The sequence below is a fragment of the Argiope bruennichi genome, chromosome 2, assembly GCF_947563725.1.
Source record: "Argiope bruennichi chromosome 2, qqArgBrue1.1, whole genome shotgun sequence".
NCBI classification, from domain to species: domain Eukaryota; kingdom Metazoa; phylum Arthropoda; class Arachnida; order Araneae; family Araneidae; genus Argiope; species Argiope bruennichi.
Window position 1 is genome coordinate 127,352,136 of NC_079152.1, and position 22,490 is coordinate 127,374,625.

Sequence of the window (22,490 nt, forward strand, 5' to 3'; positions counted from 1 at the left end):
GTTCAGTTGAAATTTATCGTTTTTTAATTTATGTTTATAGATACAGATATAATCTGTTTTCTTTTCAATGAAAAGAAAAGAAGGGAAAAAATTTAATATCCATTTATAACACAAACTAAGGAACATCTACAGTAATTTTTTTATTGTTGTTTGAATCGTTTTTAGTGATTTTTCGCCCATCTTTTTTACTCCTCACCTCTTCTAATTACAATTCTTAATTTCATTTTAAAAGTGCTTAATTTTTTTATGTATAATACATTTTCAAATACGACATATAATGATCTAAACTCAACGGTGCATTTTAGAATTTCTATATCGCCCAATGAGTTGTAAAACCTTTTTATATTAACATTAATAACAATATGTTACATGTATATCCCTATTGCACATTTAAATGATATTTTAATTTTTAACTTTTAAAAAATTTGGAATGGCCTTTTGTAAAAGTAAAATACATTTTTTTTAGTTGTTCCTGTCTGCAAATTCGTGGAGCCGGTGTTTTTCGGGATATCAACAACGGAAATGGTCAACTTAACTTGTGAGGTTGATGCGAACCCAAGTGAGCTTCAGTATTTTTGGTCCTTTACCAATTCCACAGGAACAGAAAATTTCACGAACGCAGATACGGAAAGTAACAATTCGTCATTTCTGCTTTATGTGCCCGGAAGCGAAGATGGATACGGCACTTTTACATGTTGGGCGAGAAATAGCATCGGGCTTCAGAAGAATGTGTGTGTTTTCAAGGTCGTACCAGCTGGTAAGTAATTTTCTTCAAATATTTTGTAAAATGGGATGCTATTGTGGAGAAAAAATATTCGTGGATTTTTCACATAACAAAATATCAACGCGCTTTCCAGATTATCAGGGAATCATAGAATTGGTAAAAATAATAAGGTGGACAAATGGTAAAAATAATCATTTCGTTGCGGGTCCGTTATGGGAAATTTGGAATGCATCCTTAGAATCAGACTGCAATGTATCGTGGTCTGTTTTTCGAAAGATATGCAGCCTTCTGTAGTAAATAACCATTCTTTGCCAACTAAGATGAGACAAAAAAAAATTAATGACCAATGAAAATGGACATTTGTCTAGATATAGACAAAGATGGAAAGGACGTGAAGAAATAATAATCGCCGAATTTTCATAGATGGAAATGGCATTACGCTTACCATTCTAAAAGAACATTTCATGGATGAAATGCGGTGTTAATCTTCTTTAACTATATAAACCCCTTTCTTTCTTTTACTCATTTTATGGGATGCGTTGAGTGAAAAGGAGACATAAATACGTTTGAAACTCTGTATTCAAATACGTCACATAGTATAACAGATACTTCGAAATTCAAATTTTGTAATGCATTCAAAACTTCTTGTCCTGACATTTTGTTTTTCTATTAAAAAGAAATTCACCAACTATTATATAGGTGCATTTAATTTGCTTGTTACATTTAGATGTAATTCATACTTCGTACATATTTGGAAAAGAGAGGTAAAAAGCAAGTATTTTTTATGCAAAATGCACATATCATCTAGAAGCAATATGTCTTTAGATTATTCACTTGAAATAAATAGTTAAAACACACCGTGTAAAGCTAAAATAGTTATCGTATAATGCTAAAATAGTTCAGAAAAATAGCCTATTGAGCAATCTTAGATTGTCGGTATGCAGTGTAGCAAAGGGAATGTTAAAGAAACTAGAACTTTCTGCTACATTTTTTTAGAAAACAAATATGTTACGTTCTCCTGAAATATGCTTTCTTTATTCCTATAAGCTAGAATGAAAAATTTGAATCTAGGCGTTTACTTCCCTCACTTCCTTTAGATTTTTTAATTATGTTTTCATTAGATAAATTTCCAGGAAGACTTCTAAAAATTATAAAAATTTTCTTTGCTCAAGCTATTGTATAGACCGTTCAATTCAGAATAGTAGAAATGTTTCCAGTTACTTGGAATTACATAAAAAATTGTCGCAATAAGCGTAATATCCTGAAGCGCTATTTGCAAGAAAATGCATCAGGGGTTTCTTTTGTTTCTATTTCTGAGGACATTTCTTCTATTTTTATGAAGTCTAGACATTCTTTGTATGGTAGAAAATTTAATTGGCCAAAACATGAAGTGATTTTTTTTTCTTCTGTAGATTGCAAAATGGTATTTGTTATTTCCAAGTTATCAAGTTATTTAGATTTAATTAAAGCAATCTAAATTCCTAAGCAGATAAATTTAATATAAAATGTATCGAAGAATTTCAAGAATAGAGATTTTATTGCAAGTCTGAAAATTGAGACACACAAAGATTGTTCTATTCTAGATGGTAAACAAAAATTGAAGAATGCCTGTTTGTTTCATATCCCTGATTTATCCATATTTTCCTTTATTTCATAAACGTGCATTTCTTCATAACTATTCCATGTATGGCTTTGATCAATTAAATGTGTCTCTTTGGCATAGGAACAGTCTATCAAAATGGAATGCAATTATCCTGAGCAGCTACAGATACAGGCATGAAGTGTGTGGCTAATTGTTTCTCCAATCTTGATTTAATTAATCAAATCCTTTACAAATATTATTCAGATCAATGAGACTAGTCTATTAAGCATGCCAAATATCTTTATTTTGATTTATTCAGAAAGCTTGAGGAGGGGGTCTATTTACTATAATGTTCGCTAGTGTAGATAATTGTCTGTTGTTGTTGTTGTCTATAATGGCACTTGCCATGGACAAGCTCGCTGACGAAGTCAGTGATTTTAAGCCAAGGGAGCGTCTCTTGTTTTTAATAGCGCCAACTAGGGCCAAGAGTACGTCTTAGCTACTCACGCATCACATTCGCTTGTACAACCCCTTTTTACAGGGGGGCACATTCACACCTCTCACAAATAGAACAGGAAGAACAACCATGCCCGAACCGGGACTCGAACCCAGGACGCCCAGGTCACGGGGAAGACGCGCTACCCCTAAGCCAGGACGCCGGCAGACAATCTTCTACATATATGTATTTTGTGATTCGGTGTTGTTTTATATCTTAAGATTCAACCACTACACAGTTATAGCATCACGCAAAATAATTAATGATGCTGCTCATCAAAAATCGTCAATATTCAATACCATAATTAAAATAAAGCAGAAAAGTAGGAACAAACAAATATACAGGGTGGTTATAATTTAACAACTATAAATAGCATCGTACAACGGAAGCGAATGAACGGATTGCAACGGAATTTCGTATACAGACTATACACGAGATGCGCTAGCGGAATTTCGAGGAAAAAAAATTAGTTCCAAAATTTCCCCCAATGGGCGTTTTTTCCGGAAAAAAACATTAAATTTAACACAATAAACGACCGAAACAGAATTCTGAAACAATATTAACATTTATTGAGTTTCTGATCATCTATTCATAGAATCACAATAGTAAAGGTAAGGAAAAAATAACAGTCCGCATTATGAAGGGGGAGGGGGGAGTTCATTTTGCAGAAACAAGAACAGCTTTGGACGAAATTGCACAAGAGGAGCAGTTTTGTCGAGCACGATGTTAGGAAAAGTGGTCCATGTGACCACCTACAAAACTTCCAGTCGGTGAATAGTGTCCAGCAGATGGTAACTGATCAGTTGTGATGCTTCGCACATGAAGCGTTATGCATTACTTTAAGTCATTCAACGACGCAACTCCTGTACGATACAACAGGTCCCAAAAGCAGGAATCTTACGAACATGACAGCGTCTGCCAACGTTTCATACCCTAGCCTGTTTCACATAAAGCTTCCTCTTCTTCGCAAGCATGCAAATCTCGATTTTTTCCCCTAGAAATGACAGTCTTTTTCGGTTTTACATTTTATCACTCATAATTCTTGTTCTGGATTGTTAATTATGTTTTTGTATTCCGTTCTGGTCGTTTATCGTGTAAAATTTAACCTTTTTTCGGAAAAGGCGCCCTCTAGTGGACAACTAAATTTATTATTATTATTATTATTTTCGAAATTCCTTGAGCTCATCTTGTGTATAATCTATATACCACATTTCGTAGCAATCCGTTCATGCGTTTGCGTTGTAGGATGATGTTTATAGGGGAAGAGTAATTATAACCACCCTGCATATATAAATAGATTGGTGTATATAAATTTTGCTTATGAGTTCTTGTTTACGATTCTTGTTCTTGTTAAAAATTGCTGCATTTTTCAATATGTAATCATGAGAATTTTGAATTTTTCTGTTGAGAATACTTCCGATAATTTCTAAATTCCATTTATATTGCCTTTTCTTACCTTCGATCGCTAAAATGTTTCGGCTTAATATGAGGGCACAATGCAGTCGATTGGATTATTGTTTGTTATTTTTTGCATCCCCACGAATTAAAACTTTCAATATATGTGGGAAAAAGGTCATTGCCTTGTAAGAAATAATAACTCCTTTGTTCCCTGAAGGAATTTGTTTTCGAAATTAAAGAGTAAATCAGTCTTTATTTCAGCTGAAAAACGTGCTTCTTTCATTTCCTTTTAAATTTTTCGTTTAATGTTTCAGATACTTCCAAATTGATGGTCTCTTGCCTCAAATCATTTCACTGTTTCCTCACAAATACACACCTACGACTCATTTACTCAAAATAAATCCATGTTTACGTTAACTGTTGGCGCAAAACGTCAGCTTATGTACAAAGAGAACATTAGTTTCAACTGTTGGTAGTTCGAATACAAGAGTCTTTGCGCTATGCTACCGACTCACAACAGCGAGACAAAAACGGAATTAATTTTGCACATAATATCTAATTTTGTGTGGACAACTACACACATCAGTCTTGTTGAAAACTATTAACAATTCGTAGTAATTACAAGATGACTCATATCCACTTGTATAACCCCGTATGTCTGATTACAACCATTCTGAAATGTTCTGATTAAATCTCTATCTCAATTCTTTCAGGATATAGCCATTCAATGACATCGAAAATAAATGGATATTATTAATTTTATTCTCTTAATGTAATAGTGAAAGTTACATTCTTATTTTCGTGCATATAGTTTTATAATATTAACACAAGTATTTATAGCAGTGACAATATTTGACATAACGCAGTCTTATTCAGCATATTTAACTTAAGAGGGAGCTATTTTTTTATTGACTGCTTTCGTTTTGAATTTATTATTGCTTCATTTATGTTTCCTTAATTTTCAGAAAGCTATAATTATGCATCCTTTCACAAATGTAAAAATACATTTAATATCATTTCACGGAGTGATATTTACTGAAAAATATGAAAATAATGCAAAGTCGGTTTCCAGTTTAATTTTTATTTCATATATTATCTGTGAAATCCTTTTTAATAAAATTCTTATCATAATTAATATTCTATCTTTTGAAAAATACATAACAATAGCTATACACAAGAAACATTTGCAACGAATATACCTGAAAAATGCGCAGTTTGTATCTGAATACTCATTTGTGTTTAATGCTATATGATGTTGGTGGATAGCAAACTAGCGTGATCTCCCCGGAATTTTCTGGCGTGCTTTCTAAAATAAATGTATCTACATTCCTCCACATATAAATGTGAACTTTGGGTAGGGCCACGAATACCTTGAATGGTATTAGTGTAAAATAGTTACGAAATATAAATCCTTGGCTTGAATATAGCATTTTTATTGAACATATTGTGAGAATATGCATTCTAGACGCCTTTTTGTCAGTCAGTTGATACCAAAATTTGACATAGAACTACAGTTTTATTCTAAAAGATAGCACACCCAATTTTAGTGATTTAAATCATTGAGTTTACGAGTTATTGTGTTTACATGCATGGTAAAGTATAGATTAACAAATAGTCAACGTTTTGACGGAATTGGTCCAAAATTTGAAAATTATCTACAGTTTAGTTATTAAATATCTGAACAAATTTTATTTACCAAGCTATTGGCATTTTTTAGTAGCCAAGTTCACTTGCACACAAACAACCCGTCCATCTTCGAATGCATTTTGTTCAAAATTTAATTCCTATACTTTAGATAGTGAATCTCTGCGCCAAATGTTATTTACCTAACGCTTAGTGTTGTATAATTATCGAAGTCATTTTTGCACAGGCAACCAGAAATTTCTTTCAAAATTTCATAGAAATCTACAAATTTAAGTGTAATTCCATATTCTATTTGTCAAATATATATTTTTTTTCGCATCATCTTAAGAAATTTTGGATTCGAACTAATTACAACCATTGCATAAAACCAGACAAGTAAAGACATCAAATTCTTAAATGTCACCAGTACAAACAAAGTAGTAGAATAAATTTACATCCCATTTCGTAAATCTTATTTACATTACCAGATTAAAATATAGATTTTCTTCTAAAGCTGCAGGTATATATATATATATTTTTTTTGCCAAGGAATTACATCCACATCGTACAATTCATTTTCGAAGGTCAAAAATGTTCTGAACTAGTAAGTTCTTCTGAAATATCTTTCGTTATTCCCTTCAGAGACTTTAACGACTTCATTTCAAGAATCCCCAGGCAAATACCTAAAGAATTTCAAATCCTATGAATAAAATAACTAAACATCGTTTTTTTCTCATTCGCAGTCTGTAAAGCATCTAAACATATAACGTAATTCCTTTCCCCATTGGTAATTAAACATTCAGGAGAAAAGATGCATTAATGTGAGCTGTATTTAAAAAGGTTGTAATGACCGACAAAAATATAAATTTATTCTTTAAATCTGTGAAGTAAAGATTATTTAAATTCATTCAGTTTTTAAAGTAAATGAAACGCAGAATAAGAATTCAGTTTTTATCCATTCATTAAAACACAATAGGCATAAAAATCTTTTAGAATTCCAGATTGTTAATTATATTATTATTCTTATTTAATTTGAATAGCAAAAATTAATAGTGATCCAGATTTTTTTTCTTTTAGAAAGAATTGACTGTTATAGAACATTTTGTACTTAAGAGTGAAATGAAAGGATTGATTCAGATTTTTGCTTATTGCTTAATACGATCGCATGGTTTCCAGAGATCTAAAATAAATTTTTAAAAAATTGTAAAGCTTAAGCGTAATATTTAAAAAAGATGTAGAAAAATTCAAAAGTTGTGGAAACTTATTTATATCAGCAATTTCTTCGTTTAATCTTTAAATGTGCAAGCCCATATTGAGAAAAATAACATAATACGTCATTTCGACCTTATAATTTTTAGATAATTATTCCTTATTTTTCTATGAAAAGTTTTTTTTTATATCTGAATAATTTTCATACAAATGAGAGTTTCAATTGAAAAAAAAGGGAAATTAATTTAATAACATTTCATTTATTTCTGTCTGATCAATCTTAACCATAGAAAACTTTATATATATATATATATATATATATATATATATGTGTGTGTGTGTGTGTGTGTGTGTGTGTGTGTGTGTGTGTGTGTGTGTGTGTGTAATGATAGTTTAAAATTTAATTTAAACTTAATTAATTTCTTAATTTTTAGCTCAATTCAGCCCATATAATTTTATACTAAAATATTCTCATATTCCCTGATCCCATTTCACTTTTTCTATTTAATTTATTCAACACGAGTTCTAAAATTGATAAATCAGCTAAACACCGACAAGTTCCCACAATCCGAGTAAAGGGATAAAATATTGCAGACTTACACTAATTTTTTTAAAAGATCCCTATGATTCAATTGCCTGTTATTGACACGTGATGGAAATCCCTATTAAAGTATTACGGTATATATTGACAGATATAAAATTTTCAACAGCGTTTCCGCATTTCATTTTGTATTGTTCTGTGTTGTGTTCGTCGCTTCTTCTTATACATAATTCGTGGCTCCCGGGATGCAATAAAGCGAACTTAAAAATTAAAAGTCTTCTTCTCTGTCTTGGGCCACGACTCTGATTCAAAAATTATGGTTACATTATATATATATATATATATATATGGTGTAGATTTTAATTTTCATATTCTTCATTTTTTTCGAACAAATGCAACATTCAGAATTAAAATTAAATTATTAATAATTATTCCAATTCTAATTATTATTATATTCACAAATTATTCTATCTTCTAATTTTTTCTCCTCTCCGATGATACATGTATCACAATACTAAAGTAAATGCAACAAGTATTGAAATAAAGGAAAGAATTATGCATTTCCAGAAAATTTAATACAGTTGAATGCAATTCCCAATTTAGAAAAAAAAAGTTAAGAAAATATAGTTAAAATCACTGATATTCCTTGTAGTTTCATATTTATTAATATCTTCTTTTAATGCACAACTGTTTAAGACCTCTGTCTATAAAAACGAATACACTATATGTATCTGCAATACAGAATATTCTGTGAAAATAGCAGAATTTTAAACCCAAATATAACAAGGATTAAAGTTGGTGCATTTCGTATTCTTAAAATTCTGGTTCTTTTTTGTATTCATGGGATAGAAAAACTGAAGTTGATATGATTACACACACAAAAAAAAGATTGCAATGGCATTTACATAAGAGAAAATACAATAACGATAGAGCAGCAGCTATCATACATTTAATCAATAAAATATGATGAAAAAAGAAGATGCAAAATTGTGAATATGCCATTACAAGAGAATAAGACTTGCATTAAAATTTTTACTTTGATTATGTTGTTCATATTTGCATATTTATATTAATAAAGACATTAGGTGCCCAACTGCTCTCTTGCCATATATATATATATGTATATATATATATCGAGAGAAATCACTACAATACTAATTCAAATACATTCCTTAAGGGAGTGACACTTTGACTGTTTTCTCAGTGAAAGTCATTAATTAATACATCTGTTCTAACATTTTCGCTAATATTTTTTTGTTTTGTATCAAATCTTATGTCCCTAGATACATCATCAGGTGAAATGTACTGTTTCTGTCGAGAGTTTCGAGAAATATTGTAGAATAAACATGGGCAAAAGCCCAAACTCGGGTAATGGATCGAATTCCCAGATTAACTTCGCTATTTTTCAAGTATATCTAACTAAACAGAATTATTACAATCATTGAAATCAAAGATTAGCATAGTATTTTCTTTTTTTAATAAAATATGTATAATTAAAATTGAAGGACACGGTTATATTTATTAAAGTTATTAATATGGTCTTCGAAGGCAGCTAGTATTAATAAGATTGATTACGTCATATCAACCATCTTTTATAAAATGCATCTTGTTCCAAAAAAAAAAATGTAATAAAATGATACAGCAATAATAATATCTTAAAAATATATTTTGAACATTATGATTCTGAGTAATATAATAGCAAAAGTATTATTTTGAATTGTACTTTTGCAATAATTATAAAGCATCATGAATGGTTAGCATGATTGTCAAATTCGCTGCGAAAAATAGTGGAATCGGTTGAGTAAAAATATGAATTTTTAAATACTAAAACAAAACATATTTATGTAGCAAATAAAGGAATCTTGTATGAAATATTTAATATTTTCATGGCGCCTAAACAAAATCTCAAATGCACTTTTTAACATAAGTCGCGAGGAAGATTTAGAGACTTACTTTTTTCTCTTTCAGTTTATTAAAAGATAACATTTGGCTTGTGTTTCAGCCACTAATAAGATTATTACCTTTGACTTTTACACATGGCGTATTTCAAAGAAACAATAAAATAAAGCTAACCATACCATAGATTATCTATGCCAGACTAGCAGCTTCGTGTACATTTATTACGTCCTCGATTACAGAAGCAAAATTGTGTTTAGAAATTTATACCACTCTTAAAGGGAAAGATAAAACAAACATTTCCCTTATCAGTAAACGTATTAAAATTGAAACTTGAAAAGGATGTGCTATTAAAACTAATAAAGGCAAATCGTATATAAATGGTCTAATGGCTGCGTTATTAAAATAATTTTTAAAGAAATAATCAATTAAACAAGAAATAGGAAGCTAAACATGTTATTCAAAAACTGTTCGATAAACCAAAATCCATCAATCTTACGGAAGAAGACCATTATACTATCTATGTAACAATTGAATTGCATATCTAGTTGCTATTCAGCCTTTATTGTGGTCGGCTGCTGTCCGAATGGATTTCGCTTGTGACTTCAGCATTGCACATGCGGGTAATTACACTGATGTCGTTATTGGACAAACTAGTTGGGTCCTCTATGTAATTTGTAAACGTCAGCGCTTCCCGAAATCACTCTACCGTACATAGCTATTGGCAGAATAATACCGATCGAAATGCATGCATGTAGGCTTAATAGTTGTATTACCATTTAAAATTTAATGATGGTCTGTTCAGTAAATATCAATTATATCAATCTAAACGTTTATTAAATGTTTTATAATAATGTAGAAATTCCTGTATCTCAAGTAATTATAAATATTTGCTATTGCATTAGTTAATGCGGTATTAATTACATTTAATTATATTGCCAATCAATGCATTAGATAAGTCACATATAAAAGCGAATTTCATACACTCGCACCAAATCTGCTTATATTATTCTTGCAATAGCAGAATATTGAATCTTTCTAAGCACAAAATTGTATAAAAAAATGTTTTTATTTGAAATTCTATGAAGCATTATTCAAGTTTCTTTCAAAGAAAACATGTGTCATTCTGTATTCCCAATTAATTGCCATCATATATGAGATTACAGCCTTAAATGCTTTTACCCATGTTTCTCATAAATAATAAAATAAACGATTAGATGCGATGGATATAATTGAACGTACTAAATAATTATTGCAGCATTCCATGTTCATTGATGAAACGTATTATCCACATTGCATTATTCATTTCAAATTGAAGCACTTAAATAAAATTTTACGTTTACCCCCCCCCCCCAAATATCATTTTAAAATAACTGTACAAATTAACATATGAAGAATTACTTTTTGGGATGGCATATATCTCCGAATCTAAGCTCCTCTTAGAAAATTTTCACTGGAGCTATAAAATTCATTATTTATATAAAATTAAAGGTCACAGAAATTTTTAATAACATTTAAGAAATAAACACTTTAAATGCTACAAAATCAAAAATAACTTATGTATTTCCTCTCATTAGTCTTTTCATTTTTATCCAATCTTTCTCTTTTACCTCCTCAACGTTCTCTTTTCTAATATTGTTCATGTTCGTTGTTCATTGTTTCGTTGCCATCAATAGAAATAGAATTATCTTTATTACACCCAAGATGTATTTATTCTTCTTTAGCAAGATGCTTTTAGAAATATGTAAGTAAAATGAAAATGTTAAATAAAAAAATTAATTAATAAATTTGCATAAATAGCATATGTTTTAAAACCAATAACATTTTAGCATTCAGTTCGCCCTTTTAAAAATTGCCAAATTGAAGGATTTAATTTATTTTTAAGATTCTTATTTATAAAATTTGTTTTCAGCTATTATTCGTGACACTTTTCACTTTTAGGTATAATATATATATATATATATAGGAAAGCATAATTAATTACTAAGGCGGCGCAGGGCACCACAAAAGCAGAAGGCAAAAAGGAAAAAGGGCTCGAAACAAATAATCACTAGTCTTATATAACCTGGGATTTCTGACCACGCGCCAATATGATGAACCTTCGACACCTTTTCAAGGGTACCGTAGTATCACTTTCATTTGAAACGTAGTTCTGATGGCGCCATTAGTTTTTACAGAGAAATTAATTAAACCGAAAGTGGAATTAGATCACGAAATAAGAGAATATTTTACTATGGTCTAAATTAAGAGTTCAAAATATCATTATATATATATATATATATATATATATATATATATATATATATATATATATATATATATATATATATGTGTGTGTGTGTGTGTGTGTGTGTGTGTGTGTGTGTAATGTAACATTTATTGTGTTTATTCATTTTATTTCCATAATGTATCGAAAGTAACCATCTCATTTTTTTTGAACAGCGCATGAAAATTTTATACCTATACCTATATATATATATATATATATATATATATATATATATATATATATATATATATATATATATATATATATATATATATATATATATGTATGTGTGTGTGTGTGTGTGTGTGTGTAATGTAACATTTATTGTGTTTATTAATTTAATTACTATAATGTATCGAAAGTAACCCTCTCATTTTTTTTGAACAGCGCATGAAATTTTTTAATTATAACCATAGAGAGATATCTATACCATAACCCTATAACTAGAGAAAAACGGTTAGAAACAAACATTTCAAACTATAAATTAAGATGTTTGCTTTCTAATTCAATACCTTACATCAAACATATTATAGTTACTTCCATACTGTGTATTTACAGCACGTTTTTGTAAGAGAATATATATTTTATGTAGCTTGTTCGGAGATGAGTTCTTTAAATTATATTAGTGTATTACAAAATATTCTTTTTAAAGAGAAAATACTATTTAAATGGAGTCCTTTGATTCATTTTCAAAAGATATAAAAGAAAGTAAGAAATAGACATGAAACAGGACGTTCATTCGTGGGCGAAAACAGTGTTGCTATGGTTTACCGATGGAAATGAATGATCATATTTTCCAAAACTATTAATTTCACACACACACACACAAAATGTTTTATCTTAAAACTCAAAAAAATTACCTCGTTCATGATATTGATTTAATTCCTGCACAATTTTTTCTCTTTTACTTTTAATTAATACAGATTTAATTTATGTTGCGATAGTTGTTATGAAATTTAAACACAACCATCAAAATATTCATTAGAGTGCTTTTTCCATTGTTAATATTAAGATAAAAAATAGCTTCTTTTGGACATTAACTCTGAAATAAATTTTCACTTCCACTATTGCAGATGGATTCACTTAATTTCATATTTTTATGTCGTATAAAATAAACTGAACTTTTTTAAAAAAATCATTCCGTATTAATAGTTTAACTGCTTACAAAAATCAATGATCTGGGCGAGCAAGCTGGTAGCCAAAGGCGGCTAGAAATGGGGGAAAAGGGAAAATTAGAGAAAAGCTTTCCATTTCAGCTTTAAATTAGGTATATTTTGAAACGATACTTGAAAGGAATCCGAATTGAAATAAAATGCCGCTTTGATGAATAGATTCTAATGCAATAAAATTTAACTGGAATACGGGAAACCATTAAACGCCACTCTTTATCACAATCTTGTTAATAATTAAATGTATTCAGTTTAAATTGGTTCAAAATCGTAATCCATTACGATTTAGAAAAGCACCTAATTGAATAGCATGAAACGAGACTTATGTAGATGGGATGATTAAGCATAGCCATTCATTTGGTATCTTAAATAAAATGATTATACCTTTTACAATTCAAATAGTCGGATCAGTTGCAATGATTTAATTAAAAAATGTGAGTCATGAAAATTCAAAATCGATGGGCTTAAGAATTTAATTCAATTTACTGACATGCTGTATTGTTGATTTATAACCTACTAGCTAAAACTATTTTTAATTTAATTTTGTATTATAATTTAATTAATTGTCTTATGAGTGATTTTTGTTCTTTCATATATTACTATTTAGAGCTATTTATATGTTTAATTTCAAATACGTTTAAATATAAGCTTATTAAGCTAAATTAACATTGATCAAAGAGTACGGAGAATATTTAAGCAGAAAGGGATGAAAATATTTTAGAATTACTGAGGGATTAAGGTATGAAAGAGGAATCGTTTTCCATCGAATCAATTAGGAATACTAAATGGTTCTGGGATTATCGAAGAATAATCTCACATTTAATCAATTTCTATCTTTGAAAATGGTTATTTTCATAATTATTTCATGCCCGTAACATTTCTGATTCTTTTGAAGGAACAGCGTCCCGGTTGTATGACTTTTCCGCTGTTTACAAGGCGGTTGTGTTACTCTAGAAGGAGCTACAACATTTCAAACGTTATTTAAAATTATCAGATTTGGCAAAATTTAAAATAATGTTTAACAAAATTTAAAATGATGTTTTTTCTATTACTTAATGACACGTTCTTTAATACAATTTCATGCATTTTTATACTATCTGAATAATTTACACTTTGTTTTTTTTATGAAAGATGAATTGCTTTTCAATGAATTTAATCAAAAACATTATTTTGATTACATCTTTCTTCATTATCTTTCATTCTTTCATTTAATCATCATTCTCTGGTATTTCATTTAATCATGCATCTTTCATTTAAGAATTCAGATCATGATAAGGTTTCATCCTCAACAAGTGCTCTATTGACGGCTGTTTGTGTCTTTAATAAGTTACATCGCAAGTTTGTACTTGATACGTAAATTCCGAAAGTATCCGTACCATTTGATGTGCAGCACAATGCCTGTTTAAAAATTTTTCAGAACTGCTCATAAAAAGATCCATACGAGATCGGTTTTTTTTTTTTTTTTTTTTTTTTTTTTTTTTTTTTTTTTTTTTTTTTATAGTGCACTAAAATATGTGTATAGCTAACAAATTTAACACATTTATACCTTGGAGAATAAAAACGTGCATTGGAGACCGATTTAAATATATATATATATATATATATATATATATATTATTGAACAAAAATAAATTTTACACTGTTCCAAACGTTAAAAATATCTTTTAATGATAAAATTTTAGTAATAATTTTTCCTGAATTTGAGGAATTAAAAAATTACTTAATTTAGAGCAATATATTTCATTATTGCCCTGAAGCTCAATTCTATTTCATTGTTTCATTAAATATCTGATCACATAATTTTGTTCATTTGGAGAAAGCTGAAAAAAGAAGAACTTTATTTAACATCGCTATAGTTTACAAAATAGATAAAAAAAAAAAAAAAAAAAACATGAAGATGTAATTACTGTAGAATTTAGAATTAGGGCATTTTTATTTTTAATAATACTGTCATATATTGGAGATAGCTTCCATTAGAAAGAATCGTGTACACAATAAACAACGCCTATGTAAGGCAATTAAACTAACATGGCTCTATGTCTGATACTCATAAATTTCTCGGATTCACAAACATGAGATTATATGTGTACGATTTAAATAAAATTAAATATAGCCAATATTACTGGGAAATTATCTGGCATCAAAGGAAACTAATAATAAATAAAAATGAAAAACATCTTTTAGAATTATTGAGGGATTATGTGATGATAGAAGACTCGTCTGATATCCCTTCATTTTATTTCTGTCAACTGATTATTTACATAATTATTTCTCCTAATGGCAATGTTCCATTACCCGCATGAATTGAAATGACTTTGTGAATGTCAAAGGAGTTAAAGAAAAAATGCTAGTAAGGTGTAAAATAAATACAAAGAAGCAAAATATTATTAAAAGGCATACTCTTGAAATAACAAAATTTTATTAGCACCTCTGACGCTACATTCTACACTTTAATTAGAATAATTTTTGTGTGCTCAAAATAAGTACCAGCTTTATTCCGCTTTATACAACTTTTTAGTGCATGACAGCTGTTACTGAAAAATATCTTTTGATTAATATTATTTATATATACAATAGACATATGTATTATTATAACTAATGCATGAAGGTAAGACAAGATTACATGTGTTAATATGATATAACTGAATCATTTATACTGATGGATAAAAACAAAATAATCAGTCTCGGAATGCCTTTATCCTTTTCCAAAGCAAGCAAAGAATTGATCCTAAAATAATTCGAATAGTCGATTATTCCATTATATTCAAGATGGCTGCCATAAGAAACAATTTTGAATAGATTATGAATAGAAATATAAAAGGATTTAAAATGATGTGAGATTCATATCGTTTATTAAGACCTCTGAAAATCTTTAGCTTAAATGTGCATATGACTTTTATAGTAAATGAAAGGCCATACCATCAAGAAAAAAATAACAACAAAAGCATTTAAATGATATTAGTTTCAATACATTTTGCATCCAAATTAAAAATTATGGTTGGTAGAATATGTTGAATTCGTGACACAATGGATTGTGAGATTCAAAAAAATTAATCAAAATCATTTTGAAAATTTAAGCATCAAATGGATGCAATTAAAGTATATTTTATCCAAATTCTCATTGTCCAAGGGGAGTTAATACTAAATACGTCAAAATGATGAATTTTTTCATGGGAAAGCAATGAGAACGATTCCTCACATTATAAAAAAGGTAGGCATTGAAATAAATAACGTGAATAGTGACCGACTACTGGATAGAAATGGAACTGAAAGCCTTATTCAAACCCCTACTTACCAAGGACTCTATCCTTCTGCATTAAACCTATCATCTTCTTAATTAATTATTCTGAATTAAACCTATGAAAAGCTATTAAACCTATCACCTTCTTTTCTTTACACACACACACACACACACACACATATATATATATATATATATATATATATATATATATATATATATATATATTTCTTTTTCAGAAAGCATTTTTATCTTTTAGTTTTTTCTTCCATGGCATATATGCTATTTAAATTTGCCTTTTGATCGTCGATGCGACAGGAAAATTTAATAAAAAAAAATAAAAATAAAAATAAAAAAAACGTTGGTATTAAGGACCTTTTTGGAGATTTTAAGAGTCGAAATAGATTGACTATTTAGTTCTGGTTACACTATTGACATGAGGGTCTTGATTTGATACATGTTAGCTTGCAGTTTTCTATAATGGCTTCATCCTGGATGGTTCTTTTATGTTATAACTTTTAATTCGCTCAATTTTGTTCTTTTATGTTTTAAAGCACATACCACAAACATTTGGCATTCATATAGTCATTGTTTACTTTCTGTATTTTGTCATGAAAGGTGATTTAAAAAAATGTCTACCTAAAACATTCATAGTTGTCAACTGCTGTAATTTATACACTGCTTGATAATTGCTATGGAAAGAGATATTTTCTGAAATAAACAATCAAAGAAAATAAGCGAAGAAATTATTTATAGAGCACAGGTAATATATGTGGAATATTATATTTATCACGCAAAATGGTACAGATATCGCCAAAAAAAAAAAAAAAAAAACAATATGACAAAAAAAAAACCCAACAAATAAAGCTCTCGTTTGAAAAATTACATCCACATAAAATCGTCCTTATAAGATTGAAGGCTCAGATATATCAGTCTCTCACTAAGGAATACGCGCATCTCGGACAGTAGTGTGCATTTGGCAACTGCTATTCCTGCTGTCTATTAAATGATTGAGAAGCTCTAGCAGAATATTGTCCCACTCCTCACTAGAATATTATTTCAATTCTTGCAGGAATCGGTAAGAGGATTGTATTGTGAAACGCGTCTATCAAGATCTATAGGATTCAAGTCCGGAGAGTATATAGGCCATTTCCTACGCTCAATATTTTCACTTTCAAGTGCCTGCGATACTTCATCAGCCTTGTGTGGGCGCGCATTGTTCGAAACGTCTGCACTCCTAAAAATACGGATTTGGTCAAAAACAATCTCTCTGCAATATCTCTCTGATTTAACAGTATTTTAATCAAAGATTTGAAGCAATGTTCTGCCATTGTGCATAATTTCTGACCATACCATAGCACCTTGACCCTATCCATCATGTTCGTGAACATTCTGTGGGGCATAACATGCTCCCCACTCTTTCCGCAATAACTGGGTTTCAGAATCTCTTGTCACAGTGAAGAGGGATTCATAGTAGAACATCATTCTGGACCACTGTTGCTGACCTCAACTGACATGTTCGCTACACCCATAATATCTTTCTCGACGATGGCTTCAGTGAAGTGGGATGCAATGATCAGGTTTCTGAGATTACAAACCTGCCACATCTAATCGCTGAGAAACGATTTTGGCAAATACACGTGTACCGGCAGCGATTGCAAGATTAGAAGCTATCTGCCTTGATATGAGATTTATGTTTCTTATCGCCACTAGAAATACATATCGATAATCATTTTGTGTTGTGGTGTTCCTTCTACGTCCTTCAGCATGCTTTCTCATAGCATTTCAAACTTCAGCGGCCTTTTTTAATCGAGAAATGACACTTTTTGACACAGCCATTGCTGTGGTCAAAAGCACTTTGATGTAATGCAAACATTTTGCATTTAATTAGTGCCGTACCAAACGGAATTTCTCAGAAATGAGTTCAACAACCTTTAACATCGTTTTCGTCAAACAACTAATTGTATGACATATCGAATGAATTAAAAACATTCGTGAATGAAACTAACATTTTTCACCTTTTATACAGATGACACGTTCTGCTCTACTACATCTCATACACTGAATTTTACTTGGATTGATCGGTGTTGGGAACGGTATTTTGCAAAAGGCAGTTATTTTTAACAATAGCCAAGCAGTGCACAACAGTGCACGATAGAACCGAAGTTCGAACTACATCTTGCTCTTGAATCATATGAATTCTAAGAAAACTGTTTAATGAACGAAAGCAGATTCCTTCTGGAAAACTCAAAGTTTTACACAATTAAACCTGGAATTCAGGAGAATATTTATTCCAACATTTAAATATAATTTTAATATGTGTTTTGCTTTTAAATATGACATTTTCTGTTACAGAAAGAAAAAAAATCACTAATTATAACTCCAAAGAGTGATTTTCCAAGTTGATATCAGCTCCATTTAAATGCTCATGTTTTATTGAAAACTCTAATTCATTTTCTTTTTCTCTGGAAGCCCTATAGAAATGGTGGCAACAGATATATTTCTTTCTTATCGTGATCTGTGGAAGCTGCTGCCTTACAGAATTTAAGGCAATTTTGCTCATATAGAGTAGAAAATATATTCTATACTTAATCATTAACATACAGATAAGTTTATTTTGTTACATTTCTATATAGCATCAAATGCAACGGCTTGACTTTGAAAGAGAAGAATGGTTTGACCATGCGAGCGAGAAGTCGACAACTTATATTCCAATGGCTTTAAAGGGAAATATATATATATATATATATATATATTAAGCAGATTATTTTTATTTCATCTAACACCTAAGTGGCAAATAAAATTTTGTAATTAAAATAATACATTTTGTAGTGAATACTTTGTTTCATTCATTCGAGTCATTTTTATTGATACTCTTTCGATTGCCAAGCATTAATTGTAACATTTCCTCAAAAGCATCCCGATTTATGTAACTCAAAAAAATTTAGTAACAGAAACAACTATTGACAGTATATAGTAGACAACGTTTTTAGAGAAATAATGAGAGATAGTTTTCCGGAGAAAATTCGATATAGAATTCTTGAACAAAAACGATTATCTCTGATTTCAAGAGGAGAAAATAGAAAGATAGATAAGAGCACAAGGGGCTGGATACTGAATAAAAAAATTCCTCCATAGTCTGCACGATTCAGTTTAAAACAAATTCTTATAGACACTATTCCCCCCCCCAAAAAAAAAAAAGATTATACTAAGAATTTTGCTGGAAATTTTGTAATTAAACATATCCAAACAAAAGAATGGAGTGCATTTATTTGATCATGGAGACGCAAATAAGCTAAAAGAACATTGAAATATAATATAAATATATTTTTCTACATTTAATCTTTCTCAGTCCCCAAAATCGGTGTATTTTATCTTCTTCAAATATTAAGTAGAAAACAATTTTTGATTATTTTGTCTATTCATTGAAGATGATTAAAGAATTATTATTCATTTTCGGTGATAAAAAAGACATTCGTAAATAAAACATTTGGAAAAATCTTTAATGAATTAAGTAAGATTGAAAACCAGATCTATACTTCGAAGTATGCAATAAATATTTGAGATAAAATTGTTAGTATAACTTGAATGTATCTGGGACTCAGATGCCGCACGTTTTATTCTTTAAAATAATTTCCATTGCAATAAAGGATAAGAATTTTAATTTCGTTTTCTAAAATTTCATTTTAACAAGTGAATGAATAATTGCAAATTTAATCACAAACTTTTATAATTATCTTAACTTATCTTGCCACATATTACAATTGATCAAAAATTAAGTTTGCGTTAAATCTTAATTTAACATTCTACATCTAAAAATAGATAATGACATAAACTCCAGAAAATTTTGTAATGCAAAATTCCAAAATTAACAATTAATGGTTAAAGCTGTTTCAATGAAAGTTTTTTTTGCAGGATTAAAAAGTAAAAAATGATGGTAATGTAAATTTAAAAAGTCTAACGACAAAAAAATTACTCTTTTAAATAACAATTTGAAAATTTCTAAATTTTATTTGAAAAGCATTTGAATAAAGAAAAAAAGATACTCGTAATAAATAAGAATGAAAAAAAAAATGAAAGTTATTTGCAATAGTTCTAGCTGGGTTTCTTTTCTGATGTAATTTTGATATAATGAAAGATATTCTATATTAAGCTATTTCTAATCGCTAGTAATAGTCATTTAATATTTAAATACATGCAACCGCCAATGGATAGATATAAAAGATCTTCAAATCTGTGCTTTATGTAACCGCTTGGTTGTAGCTTTTGTCCAAATGGACGCCAGCAAAGGAAATTTTAGTGAAACCTTTAATCAAAGCTTTGCAGTGCCCAATGAGTTCATTAAGTAGGAACATGCGTGATTGCAATAGCTTAATTAACTGAAAATTTCGAATCGTCTGATGAACGCGTCTCCTCGTCCCTCCCGATAGGACCGCGAGATCTCATCAATCCTCTTAAGTCAAAGTAAATGGTGCCTACCACTCTGCTACGCCACCCCCTCTTTCTGTCCTCCTGTCCTTACCAATTGTCATTGAATTGGGACACGATAGGTTAATGCAAATTGTGAGCATGAAATCATTTGCTCTTGTGTCCTCAGGAAGTAGATGCTAATTGATTTCGAATAATGCAGCACATATATGGTACAAAAAGTCAAGAAGATAAAAAGAAATCGGTTAAGTCAGGTTTTGAAATGTCCTTAATATAATATATGTCCTTATGAATAAATTAAATTAATTTTTTAAACATACTTAGTTTAGTGTGTAAAAAAATCCTTTTTTTTTCATACGACAAGAATTTTTTAATGTTGAATTCATTATTATTAATGGAATGCAATACTCCTATGTAATATAGAAATAAATTATTTTTAAAATTTAATATAAGCTGGGACCGTTTATATGAAACCGGAGTTTAAATTGAAAAAAAAAATGACTCATAATTAAGTTTTTAAAATATTGAAGCATATTAGCAATCAAAAATAGATTTTTGTACAATGTTTTTAAAAAATTCTAGCACAGTGGGAAATGACAAAAAATTACATTGTTCCTTCTTTATAAAATGAAAAAAAAATCACACTTAATGAATAAACAAAAGAGACTTGTTTTAAGTAATTTTGAGAAATTGAAATAAGTAATTTTTTTTAAACAAACCTTTTATGTTTTTTCTAAATAAAAAATACCAGCAATAAAACTAATTTTTATGGAAAGTATATGCACTATGAGCGTCTTGCTTGAAAAATAAGATCTATTTCTATGAAAAATAAGAATCTATTTCATGATTATAAATTATTTTTTATTATACGATTAAAATTGATAAAATTTCTTCTCGAGTGTTACATCCTTTTTGTGCTATGACAAGTTTGCATGGAAATTCTTTGTGTATATCTAAGGCGAATAAAAAAAGAATATAAAGTTGCTATCAAGATAACTAAAATTTATTCGTTAAACTAGATACATATCACAAAAGTTCGATTTTTAGTGCAACTAATGTCAAATTTTAGTGCATCTGACGTCTATTTCGTGAAGATCTATACATTATAAATCATTAAAAAATCAAAAAAAAAAAAAAAAAAAAAAAAAAAAAAAAACTAAATCCAAATTTTTTTAAAAAAATTCAATGAGGTCATATATATTAATTACATTCAGAAATTTTATTTACAAAGGAAATATTTTTTACTTTAGTATTAATTTAGTTCATTTTATATTATTGTTATTAATGGAAATAGTCATTTACATTTCTACTGGTTTCAAAAATCAGAATTCTAAAAAAAAAAAAAAAAAAAAAAAAAATGGATGTTCAGAGATAGCATGCGATTCTTCTACTGTGAGACCCCTTTGAACTTCATATGTTTCTGCATATTCTTTTTTCAACAATTCTAGAATTTTTATTCAATCCGCATGTTGTTGTTTTTTATCTTGTGAGAACATGATGTTGTTTTCGTTACGGGGTTTTGAATAATTGAAGGCAACGAAAAATTGACGAGTTACGGGCTCAAAGTTGTAAAAATTTGAATTTTCGTTGAAACCTCGTTTTTGCAAAAACTCTCTTTACGACTAGCATCGATGCACTCTATTCAATGTCCTCTATCGAACGATACCACATTTACGTATCTTACGTTATTAGAAGCCAAGAAACGGATTCGAGAACTTAGGAAGAACATGATCTTGTTTGGTTGGGGGAGGGGGTGAATCTCGAAATCGTGTAGGCAATGAATAAATCAGAAATGGGAGTCCTAAGCTTTCTCTTGATGAAGACTTTAAAAAAATAAAAGAAAGAGAACGAAAGAGCAAACAGAGGCAAACAAAATTTTCAAAGACAAAACCTTCAATAAACAAAAACAAATAA

General features: G+C 29.3%; 1 protein-coding gene across 1 annotated transcript in view; it reads left to right on the forward strand.

Annotated features, from left to right (window-relative positions):
• LOC129962329 (nephrin-like) overlaps positions 1-22,490 on the forward strand; it is a 262,750-nt gene that overhangs the window by 173,974 nt on the left and 66,286 nt on the right. The window contains exon 7 of the mRNA XM_056076075.1: positions 467-757. Coding sequence (XP_055932050.1) covers positions 467-757 — 291 coding nt within the window. The remainder of the gene's footprint in view (positions 1-466; positions 758-22,490) is intronic.